Consider the following 12576-nt stretch of genomic DNA (forward strand, 5'->3'; position numbering starts at 1 on the left):
CGTAAATAGTGTTCAGTTTTGGGAAGGTCATATTTCTTGCACAGTTTAGTAATTGATATCACTTTACCATCATATAAGAAGTTATAAACAGTTGTTAGTCCCTGCTCGAATCACCGTTGAAAGAATGTTGGCCTGAGACCTGGGAGAAAGGTTGGGTTGCCAAATAGGTCTATAGCTGGATTATGGTCAGATATAAAACATAGGTTTTTTTTTTCTTTATTTCCAAACCCTGAGTGTGCTATAAATGGATTCAATATTGGTGGGCGATCCCTTGGGGATAACCATAACAAATTATGCAGCAAAGTATTGGGAATAGTGCTTTGTTCCAAAGTGGCCCTTTGTAGGGAGCTCCTAGGGGCATATAGGATATAAGACACTGCTCGCACACCCTGGCCTTCCAAAATTACCAGCCTGTTGCACAGTGATAGAGGGGTCGGCAACGTCCTGGACAAATAGTTGAAAGGGTTTTACTGGCACTCAAAGGCTAATGCAAGCAGGGACAAGCCCTTGTGTCTTTATTTTCAGTTGTGCAATGTTTCGGGGTTGCACCCCTTTGTCAAGCTTGAAAAGTAATTGACTTAACGCCTCTTGTTTTTGGTTTTGAAGCAATGCAATGTCAGTAGTATGATGCATGTTAATACCCTGTGTTTTCAAAAGCCTTTCACTAAATTTATTGCATTGCAGAGAACTTTTCTGCTCATTTTAGCACTTCTCACCAATTTCAACCCTTTTTTAGAGAGACGTCCCAATATCTTGCACTAATGAAATCTGAAAAAATGAAAGCAGGCTGTTAGAAAGTTTGGATTTATTAGTCTGAATTATATGTTAATATACGTGCTATAAAATCAGAATCGAGATTAGAAGTAGACCCATTTCATGTGCTAAACCACAAATACATTTTTATAATAAGGCAAGGTAAATTTTCTGAAGCACTTGTGCTCATAGGTCAGGCGTTTCTGTTACCAGCTCCAAAAACTGTCCAAAAAAGGTGACACTTTAATCTTCATTAATATACAGTGTTGAGTTTTGGAGGGGATAACTAAGCATACTTTCTGTGCTCTTCACCTTCCAAACACCTTTTTTTGCTTCAGTTGTTTTCAGATCGCTCACCAGAAAAGTAGACTTTTAAAAATTGCTTTCCATCTTTTCATTTTTACCATTTTTTAACAGCTGACTTTAATGAAACACAGGGGTTAAAGATAATAAATGTCATGATCAACTCATGTATCAATTTAGAGAAGTTACATACAGAGTCATCACCCACCTCCCAGACCTGCTTCAGAAACACATAATGAAAAATAAAACTTTAATATTAGAAAAACACTGTCACAAATAGAAAATAGGAAGAAATTGAAAAAAAGCTTTTATTTCTGGTGAACTAAATGAACTGAAAAAATGTGTTGGAAGGTGACTATATAGTTTACTTTACCATTGTCTTGTGTAGTAATAAATGGTACCATTTGTAAACAGCTGGACACTGTCAGGAATTCAGATTCATATATGTGTATAATCAGAATTTGCTATGAATTTCAGACAGCAGTTCTATAATGAGTTTCCTAATAATTCCATAATGCTGCCTGGGGTCGGGTTGAGTTTTTATGAGGGGGTAGTGAGATTTTCTTTACCTAATTGTGAGTATCTTTTATTCTTAACATGTTTAAGGGATCTGTTTCCAATCAGCAACAAGAGCAGATACTTAAAGGAGAAGGAAACCCAGTGGGCGCAAAAACCCTCCCCCCTCCCCTGTGTTGCTTCCCCTCCCTCCTCCCCCCTGGCCTACCTGTCCCGCTAGGCAAATGCCCCTAACTTGTTACTTAACCTTCTGCGCAGGTCCAGTCCACGGAGTTCACATGCGCCAAAAGTCACAAAGTTTTCCAATTTCACTTCGTGACTTTTGGCGCATGCGCAGTAGATCCGTACCGGCGAAATGCTCCTAATGCGCATGCGCCGGTCAAAGCAGGAAGAAGATCGCTTGGAAGAAGATGGCGTCTGTGAACTCCGTGGACTGGACCTGCGCAGAAGGGTAAGTAAGGGGCATTTGCCCAGCGGGACAGGTAGGCCAGGGGGGAGGAGGGAGGGTGGGCAACACAGGGAAGGGGGGGGGGAGGTGGGGGTTTTTGCACCCACTGGGTTTCCTTCTCCTTTAAGTTAAACAGTGATGTTGGTGGTCAGGCCTAGTTGGCAATTTTCCAGTTTTTGAGTTGTTTGGCTATTTACGCAAAGACTTCCTTTATTTTGGAACAAAATACATTTTATATGCTCTCGGTAGAGTCCCGTTTTTATTTGGTTCAGGAGTTATGTCTATGTCTTGATTGGCAGTGTCTGACTTCAGGTTAAACGCTTGCAGAATAGTTGTAAGGAAGATAAATATTTCCATACGTGCCAAGCCTTCTCCAAGGCAACTCCTCTTTCCTGTTTGATGCAAATAAAAAAGTTATGAATTTTTGATGGTACTAAGAAGAGCTTCCAAACAACACTTGGGGAAAAGCAGTTAATGTAACACCAAATAAAGGAACTAATATAAACATTTATAATTCTGTTGATATTAAGAAGATTTGTTTCAGGAATTGTAGGTTCAGCCTGTAAAATAGCCTTTCTGCATCTCGTGTAGCTTCTGCATGTCATCAAGAGACCTTTTGGAACTTTTAGAGAACCTTGAGAAATACTGCACCTCTGTAGAATCAATGTATATGCAAAAGTATGGCATCAAGATGTAGAAAATTTTTCTGCGATACGAGCCAAATTCGCCCATCACTAGTTTAATTAAAGGAAAAGTGACATCAAAAAATTAAAGTGCTTTGAAGTAATACAAATATAATGCAGTGTTGCTCTGCACTGGTAAAACTGGTGTGTTTGCTTCAGAAACACTACAATAGTTTATATAAACAAGCTGCTGTGTAGCAATGGGGGCAACCATTCAAAGGAGAAAAGGCTCAGGTTACACAGCAGATAAGCTCTGTAGAACATAATAGTGTTATCTGTTATCTACTATTTAACCTGTGCCATATAGTCTTTTTTCAATTTCCGCCATTGCAGCTTGTTTATATATATATATAGTGCAGGGCAACACTACATGATATTTTCATTACTTTAAAACGCTTACATTTTTTGGTGTCACTGTTCCTTTAAAGACAAATGTATATATACGAAAGTATGGAATCCTTTATCCAGAAACCTGTTATCCAGGAAGCTTTAAATCATGGGAAGGCAATCTCCCATAGACTTCATTTTAAAGAAAAAAACTATAAAAAAAACCTTACTTTATTCATGTATACAGGTATGGGATTTGTAATCCTGAAACACATTATCCAGAAAGCTCAGAATTATGGGAAGGCCACCTCCCATAAACTCTGTTCTAGATAAATAATTGTAATTTTTTAAAAATGATTTCCTTTTTATCTCGGTAATAATAAAACAATACCTTGTACTTGATCTAAACTAAGATATAATTAATCCTTCTTGGAGGTAAAACAAATATATTGGGTGTATTTAATGTTTAAATGATTTTTTAGTAGACTTAAGGTATAAAGAACAAAATGACAGAAGTATCCGCTATACGGAAAACCCCATGTCCCGAGCTGGATAACAAATTCCAAACCTGGAGCCTGGGTGCAGTTCATGTTGTGGTTAGTGATGGGCGAATTTGCGCCGTTTCGACGAAAAATTTGCGAATTTCGAGCGAAATTCGCGAAACGGTTAAAAATTTGCGAAACGGCGCAGGCCGTTTTTTACGCTGGCGTCCGTTTTTTCCGACGCCCCGAACATTTTTTTTTGACACCGGCGGATTTTTGCCGGCGAATTTTCGTGGGCGTTTTGCGAATTTATTCGCTGGCGGCGAATCGCACAAATTTGCCGCAAATTCACGCCTGGCGAATTAATTCGCCCATCACTAGTTGTGGTTTAAATGCAAATCATTGGTAGAGATTGCACTCACAGGTCTTACGATGAAAAGCTAATACTTTATCGTAAGACCTGTGAGTGTGATTTCTACCAACGATTTCCTTTTTACTGTAATAATATAACAATACCTTGTGCATGAGGATAACCAAGCTGCATGAAACCAATACACTTAACAACAGACGTAAGGTATGTTGATCAGAAAGACAGGTTATCTTTAAATCCCAAGGCCCCAAGCATACTGGTTAATAGTTCCCTGTGTCTGTATATTTGTATCTACAGTACATTTCAACATAAATAGAGCATAACTAAGCATGTTCTTCTTACCAATAGAAAATGGCAGAAAGGCATCATTCTTCTTGAAACGTCCATTATCATCTAAAAAGTGTGCGGGGTCAAACTGTTTTGGGTCTCTAAAATATTTGGGGTCCTTTAGCACTGATGTCATTAATGGAAATATTAGAGTATCCTGTAAAAGAGAATATTAACATTAACATTCAGGAGCCACAAACGTAACCTTAGTATGACTATTATTATTACAGCTTATGCATTCTCTCTTAAAGTAACTCCAAATAATTTTAAAATGTTTTAAGGGAATGACATTATAATGTACTGCTGCTTGGCACTGGTAAAGGTTATGTAGCCAGGAGGACAGCCATTCAAAGCTGAAAAAAAGAGGAAAGGCAAAGGATACACAGCTGATAACAGATAAGCTCTGTACACATACAATGAAAAGTCTTCTGAACTTATATGTTTTCTACTGTGTATCCTGTGCTTTAATGGCTGCCCCATGGCTACGCAGCAGCTTTTTTTAATATAAACTATAGTTGTGTTTCTGAAGCAAGCACAAAACATTTAACAGTTCCGGGCAGTAGTACATTGTAATGTTATCCGTTTAAAACCCTTTAATTTTTTGATGTTGCTGTTCCTTTAAGAAGTGACTAAACGCTCCAAATTCACCCATCACTAGTCTTGAGCACAGTGACATCTACAGGCCATTTGTATAAACACCACATATTCCCCCTATAGTAGAAAAGCATTTGGACAACTATAATAAACAGCAACAATTAAACAGTATGCATTTTATAACAATATTATACATTCTTCACATAACAAAGTCCTTGGTCCATGCAGGTATTTTTCTGATTCTCTCAGTACGCCTTATAGGTTCACTTTCTTCTGGCCTATTGCAGTTGACATCATGGGTAGGAAAATGTCCTTCATCAAATGGAGCTTCTCCAAAGTCAAATCTAACAGGAGCAAGACGACTTGCATTCCATATGCGTTCATCAGATGTTTATATGTGTATGGTCCTCACTGGCGTCTCACTTCAAGTGGTGTAGTAAATTTAGATTGTCCTTGTTTCAGTGTTCCTGGTTTCTTAATTCTGACTAAAGATCCAGGCTGAAAGTGTACGTCTCTGGCGCAACATTTTTTGTCTGTATAAGCCTTGCATTTGGCTTGTTGACATTTCACAATGTCAGCAGTAGATGATTTTGTAGGCACAGTATTTTGTGGAAGTTTGATGTCTGCAACATGTAACTTAGTGCGCATCTGTCTGCCATGTAATAATTCAGCTAGAGATAATTGGGTTGTTGCATGGCATGTTGCTCTGTAGTTATGTAGGAACTCTGTTGTAAATACTTTCCAAGATTTCCCAGTAAGATTTGCTGTCTGTAGTGCTTCTTTCAAACTTCTGTTGAATCGCTCGATTTCTCCATTTGCTTGTGGGTAATACACTGAAGATTTCCTATGCACACTATTCCTCTCTCTCAGTAAGGATTCAAACTCAGATGAGACAAACTATGGTCCGTTGTCTGATATTAACTCCTTTGGATTACCTTCTCTGCTGAAGACTGTAGACAGAAATGTTATTACTGTAGCTGATGTTATATGAGAAACAAATGCAATTTCAGGCCATTTACTGTAATAGTGTATCAAGGTTATAGCAAATCTACAGTCTATAGGAGCATCTGTAAAAGGGCCGACAGTATCAATAGCAAGTTTTTCCCATGCTGAATCAGGAAATGGTACTGGCTGAAGTGGTGGTGTATGTGTGATAGCTGTTTTGTCATGATTCTGACAAGTAACACAAGAATGAATGGCAGTTTCCACATCAGAATCCATTGCTGACCACCAGTATAGTTCTCATAGTCTTTGTTTTGTATGTACAATTCCTTGATGACTCTCATGTGCAAGTTGTATGAGCTTTTCTCTCAAGGTCTCTGGTACCAGTAAACAGAGCTCCACGGATAACATAGCCACCTACTAAGGACAGTTCATGTCTAATCCTGTAGTAATGTTAAAGATCAGGACTGAGTTTCTTCTCAGCATTTGGCCATTTTCTTTGTAAGATTTCCTGTAGTTTTACTTGAATTGGACATGTGAGGCAAGCTTGCTTAAAATCAGCAGCTGTAACTGTAGATGATAGTAAATCAGTCAATGCTACAACTTCTATGTCCTCATCCAGTGTATCAGAAGCTGCAGGTAAAGGTAAACGTGACAAACAATCAGCAGTAACATTTTTCAAACCTGGTTTGTATTGCATTTTGTAGTTGAAATTCAGTAGCCTTGCTGACCATCTAGCTATACGCATTCCAGCTCTTCCTAGTCCCTTTGTAGTAAGCAGTGTAGTTAAAGGGCTATGATCAGTGCATAAGGTAAATTCTCTACCCCATAGGTAGGTTCTCCATTTTTCTGTTGCCCAAACACATGCTAGAGCTTCTCTCTGCCTCTGTAATGCAAACAGTTTTCTCTGTATGATCAGCATGGATCTGTATGAGAACTGCACCAACGCCATAGTCTGAAGCATCTGTAGTAACCATAGTGGGTAGTGCAGGATCAAATAAAGCTAGCACGTGACTGTTCACAATTAGCTGTTTCATTATTTCAAAGCTATGTTGAGCAGACTCTGACCACACCAGACTTAAAGTTCCACGTAGTAGTGCTCTAAGTGGCTCCACAACTGAAGCATAGTTGGAAATAAACTTAGAATACCATGAAGTAAGACCTAAGAAAGGTCTGGAAATCAGATGGAGTAGGTGCTTGTGTAACAGTGTTGACATGGTCAGGGTCAGGCAGTAATCCATCTTGTGAAATTATATGACCCAGAAATGACAGCTGAGTTTGTTTGAAGGGGCATTTGGAAAGGTTCAGTTTCAGTCCTGCAGAATCAATGCATTTCAGAACATTTTTTAGGTACTTGTCATGAAGATCCATAGTTGGAGCATAGACAATTATATCATCCAAGCAGTATTCTACACCAGGTAAGCCATGGAGTATAGAAGACATCAGTCTTTGAAAACAACTCATGCTGAAGCCAGTCCATAAGGTACACGCTTGAACTGAAACAAACCATTATGGGTGATAAATGCAGTGAGGTCTCTGCTTTCCTCATGCAGTAATACTTGATGATAAGCACTCTGAAGATCTAGAGTAGAAACGAATTTTGCTCCTCAGAGTTCTGAAAATATTTCCTCTATGTGTGGCAAGGGATGATTATCCATAACAACTGCTTTATTAGGTTCACGGAGATCAACACACAATCGAATACCTCCAGTTTTCTTCATTGTTACAACAATTGGTGAAACCCATTGAAGGATTCAGATTTTTCAATCACATCTTGCTTTACCAGTTTCTTTAGTTCCTGTGATACAGTCTCCCTTATAGAGTAGGGCAATCGCCTCAATTTCTGGTGTACTGGTTTTACATCTGGTCTCAACTCAACTTTATATACAAAGTTCTTTGTACAACCCAGTGAAGTGTTGTTTTATGGTGACATTTTTGACACTGGTTGTGTGGCAGACACTGGTGCTGTAGTAATGAGACCATCAACTAATTGTAGGTTTAATGCAGCAAAGAGATCCCTTCCAAGTATAGGAGTTCCCTTAGTCACAATGTAAAAGTCACATTTTGCAGTATTTCAGGGGTAGGCAACCCGCGGCTCCAGAGCCTCATGCGGCTCTTCATCCCGCATGCTGCGGCTCAGTCTTGTGGCTTTGCATGTCACGTCGTCTATACAGCCCTCGGACCTGCAGGCAGCATAAAAAGCCACCAGCAGTTACGAGGGATGTATAGGCATCCCAGACAAGACCGAGCCGCAGCAAGATGATGCATCATGGTCCTTACCGTGGTCGCACACTCAAGACTAGAGAAACCTCCAAAGTCCAACTGCAGCAGATGTGAGGGCTATAGACGTGGATGTGACTCGTTTCGCCGAAAAAATGACGCCCATAGACTTGTATGGCGTCGTGCGTCAAAATAAAAAGACGCGCGTCAAAAAAATTTCACTGCACGACAAAATTATTTTGACGCCCATAGACTTTAATGGTCGTTGGCGACATTTCGACAAATTTTTGGTGAAATGAAACAGGTCAAATTCGCCCAACCCTAGATGCGACGCATATTTTATTGACGTCTATAGCCCTCACCTTTAAACAGATGAGAACACTAGCATTTAATAGGGCTATTCAGTGTGTTTAATTTATTTCATAGTAGGCCTACACATACACATTGAACTTCTTTTAAAAAAAGGTTAAAACTTTTAAACGTTTATAAGGTGTGTTATGTTTTGTGGCTCCAGACTATTTTTCCTTAGTGGAAGAGGGGGCAAAATGGCTCTTTTGATAGTAAAGGTTGCTGACCCTTGCAGTATTTGATTCAATTGTACAGTCACTGGCAAGCAACCAAGCACAGGGATTGGATCCTTTAAGTAACTGACCAGTCTCAGGGCAGGTGCAACAAGCAGATCTTTTGCAAAGTATTTCAAGAAAGCATCCTTTGGTAGTATAGAAACAGCTGAACCTGTATCAAGCATCAGGTTAATGGAGTGTCCCTTGTTAGCAGAAGCAGTATTGACATTGACAGTGCATATAAACTTATCTGGAATAAATGTACCAGCTTTATCCACACTTAATACTGTAACATTTGTAGTAGTGACTTCATGAACATCTTTAGCAGAACTACGGCAGATCTTAGCAAAATGTCCTACCTTTTTGCATTTGCGGCACCGTTTAGCTTTTGCAGGACATGTAACATGATTTGCAGTGTGTTGTGTTGAACCACAGCGAAAGCAGTATTTTCTATTTGTATTTGCTGCACGGTTTTGCAGTGTAGGTGAATCTCTTTCCTTAGCACTGTATTTTGCCTGTGACTGTGCATCATTAGGCCACAGTTTTGAATTCACAATCTGTACATTCCCAGCAGTTCCCTGACTGAGAGTTTTAGCCTCTGCCACTGCTGTTTCAATTTGGCTAGCAACTGTAATAGCCTTTGCAAGGGTTAAATCCTGCTCTAGGATAAGTCTCTCTCTAATATGAGGTGAGTTTTTTTTTTCCCCACTATTTGGTCTCTTAACATTTCATCTGTTAGATTCCCAAACTCACCGGTAACAACCAGCTCTCTTAAAGCTGCTACAAATTGTTCTGTGGCTTCGCCATTACGTTGTCCACGTTGGTGGAATTTATATCTTTCAGCAACCACATTTACTCTTGGCACGAAAAAGTTCTTTATAGCAGTAAGAGCAGTTTCATAAGTCTCATCAGGTAATGTTAATGTATCAAATATACGCTGTCCCTCTGCTTCCAGGCAGTGAATAAGTAAACACACTTTCTAGCAGCAGAAATCTCCCCTTGGTCAGCAGCAATAATGTCATTTTCAGACATATGGATCCAAGCAGTAAAAGGTATGGTAGGCTCACCAGGGTTTGGGAGAAAAGGAGCAGGCTGCTGCAGAGGTAGAAGAGACATCTTGTCTCTATATTTGTTATGTTTTGGTAGCCGAGGATGAGTAGAGTATAACAGTGCTTTATTAGCAGGCTCATGCAGCCATTACACAACACTAAGCAACTCTAACAACACGAGCTGTATAGAAAGTATCCACAGTATAAGTCTTGTGCACTGTGACATCTACAGGCTATTTGTATAAACAGCACACCATGCACTTCAAGAAACATGGATTAGAACACTACCCAAATAGCTTTGTCCTTATAGTTATGTTACTACATAAATAAACAAAAAAGAAAGATGTGTATTTCTGTTTCATAAATATAAGCAGATACAAAATATAAAGATTAATATGGTGTGGTCTCACTACTAATAGAAAGTGGATAAAAATCAATGAGATAGTAAGGCCTGTTTAACGATAAAAGCAGTAGCAGAAGTATTTTCAAGCCTATGAGTAAGTGCTCATTTGGCATGAAAAGCGTTAGGCTATACATTTCCTAATACATATCTTTTCACTTCTTTGCAAAATCCTTCTGCTACTGCCTTTATTGTTAAACAGGCCTCACTATCTTATAGATGTTTCTCCACTTATAGTTATGCCATTTTCTGTTGGGCAGGATGAGAAACACCAGAAATAATATTTTTTAAATTAATAAGCGCTGAAGGATATTCTGCAGTTTAAATATTCCTAACAGTCAGAAAAGTGTTGAACTAATGCCACACCTCTCTTCCCCTGAATTTACCATTGTCAGTGCAGGGGTGAGGAGGGGATGCATCACTAGTGCAGAGGGCACAATAATGCTTTCTATACGTGAAGAGCTAAATTCCAGGTTTAAAAAATAGATTTTGGTTTAGTTACGCGACAACTTGCTGTACACTGCCACCAAAGGCAAGGCTGTAACTTTGCTTCATGGCAAGAATGGACCTGTGTGTAAACTCACATAACGTTCACTAGAGCCGTAGATACATTTTCATGAATGGCTAAAGAAACTGTATAGAACGCAGTATTTAATTTATAGTATATTCAAAGTTTAGAAATGCGTAAACAATTTCACAGTGATTCTTTCAGTTTGTGGACTATTTAACTAATCTTATCTCATTGCTGTATACCTTGGGGATGTTGTATCCTCGAAATATTGTATCGTGGGTGGTTCCATGGGGTACTCCAAATGGTACGATATCTGCCACTCGCTGAATCTCATGGAAAACAGCATTTGTGTAAGGCATCTTCATACGATCTTCATAGAAAGGACACCGATCCTGTCCAATAATATTATCTATCTCCTCCATTGTCTTTCCTGCCAACCAAAAAGATCTTAATAAGCTGAAGCAACTGACCTCTTTTAAATGTGAATCCATTTTTCATTAGACAGACCGTATCAGTTATATATATATATATATATAAAATGTTTAAAATGTTCATTGTAACATAAAATAAAGACTGTAACTTTATAACAAAGCCAAGACGGCAACTGTCAATTTTACTGTCTTTCTGGCTTAATCTATTTTAGTTCAAGTAGTTGGCCAAAAGCCTGGTGTTCGAAATCTAAAAATTCATATATTTAAGAAAATGCCTAAAATATAAAATTAATGTAAATTGCAATTGCAAAGAAGCAGGTGATATATGAAGAAACATTTGCACAGAAAATATTGGCATTTTAAAAAAAAAGTGAATTGGATGTAAATATTCTTTGTACTGTATATTGGAAAGGATTGACGAGTGTGAGTTAAATGATCACTCCAGGTCTTGTACTGTTTTTCACAATTCACACGTTCTCAATGTTTAAGTCAAGATTCTGGGACTTTTTTCAAGCATTTATCTTTACAAAAATACACCACCAACATGAAGTGTTTAGATTTTAGTGCCATGTTTCCTTATTGGATCGCATCTGAAATTAGGATATGTTAGCCTATTACATTTGAGTAGATAACCTGTGGGTCTGGAAATCTCTTGGTCAAGTAATGCAACTTCTCATAGAAATGCAAATCTGGGTGGCTAGACGGTGCTCTTTGCTTGTATTCTCTCTATTCGGCGCACACATTATGAAGAATACAGAAGTGCCGAAGATGGCGCCCGTGAGCTCCGCTGCGCTGACTCTTCATGTGTGGTCAGTATTTCTAGAGGGGACACAATTCAGGGGTAAGACTATGCAGGGGGGAGGCAGGGGGCCCAGCGTATGGTGCCAGTGGGGACTTTTGGCTAAAGCGGGGTTTAGTTCTTCTTTAAAAGGTTTCTTAAAGATTATATACCTGAACAGTCCCTAAAGTAGTTAAATTCGAAAACTTTTATATGTCTTTGGTATTAATTTTGATTGGTAAAGAATAAGTACTAGGGCCAGAACTAGGTATAGACAGAAGAGGCACGTACCTAGAGTGCAAAGGTGGAGGGGCACCAGGCGCGGTACTTTCTCTGCCACCATTTCCTAGTTTGGACCCTTGTGTCCCCCCCACCTGTGTCAGCTATTCCTCTGTTCTGGCTGTGCGCTCTTCCAAAAATGCGCACACACACATCTTAGCCAACATAATCGGCCAGGTCGCCTAGGTGCCCTGGCACTGATAAGTATTGTATTTTCAGGAGTGTTCGATTCTAGCCTGTCCACCAGCAGTAAACTAACTGAGTTTCTGAGACTGAATAGTATTTGAAGGTTTTTCAAGTCTTGCCTGATGGAGCTGTTCAGACACCTTTTAATCTAAAAGCCTAAATGAGCTTGTGTTGGACTACACTTTTGTGCATTGCCTATGTTGTTCCAGATTGTGCTGTTTTTCGACAAATGTTCTTCAATTGTGTTATTAGTCTCTATGATGTTTAGAAGAGCCTCTTTAGTTTCAGTTGCCTCTAATTTGCTCTTGGATTGGAGATGTATACCCCGAGCTGTAGTTTTAGGATATATGAATGTAATGGTAAAGTTCAGTAAAAAGAATGTGGTAGAAATCAGTACATCTATAAAATTTTACA

The 12576-nt window shown here is 39.0% G+C and overlaps 1 protein-coding gene across 3 annotated transcripts in view; it reads right to left on the minus strand.

Annotated features, from left to right (window-relative positions):
- Positions 1 to 788: 788 nt before the first annotated feature.
- Positions 789 to 12576, minus strand: part of cyp2a6.2.S (cytochrome P450 family 2 subfamily a member 6 gene 2 S homeolog) — a 32746-nt gene continuing 20958 nt past the window's right edge. For all 3 annotated transcript variants that reach the window (XM_041575312.1, XM_018233322.2, XM_018233323.2), the window contains exons 8-11: positions 10731 to 10918; positions 4225 to 4366; positions 2159 to 2412; positions 789 to 1719 (exon numbers count right to left, since the gene is read on the minus strand). In XM_041575312.1, the coding sequence (XP_041431246.1) occupies positions 2231 to 2412; positions 4225 to 4366; positions 10731 to 10918 (512 nt within the window). In that variant the 3' untranslated portion in view covers positions 789 to 1719; positions 2159 to 2230. The remainder of the gene's footprint in view (positions 1720 to 2158; positions 2413 to 4224; positions 4367 to 10730; positions 10919 to 12576) is intronic.

Source organism: Xenopus laevis, chromosome 8S, assembly GCF_017654675.1.
Source record: "Xenopus laevis strain J_2021 chromosome 8S, Xenopus_laevis_v10.1, whole genome shotgun sequence".
Lineage (NCBI taxonomy): Eukaryota > Metazoa > Chordata > Amphibia > Anura > Pipidae > Xenopus > Xenopus laevis.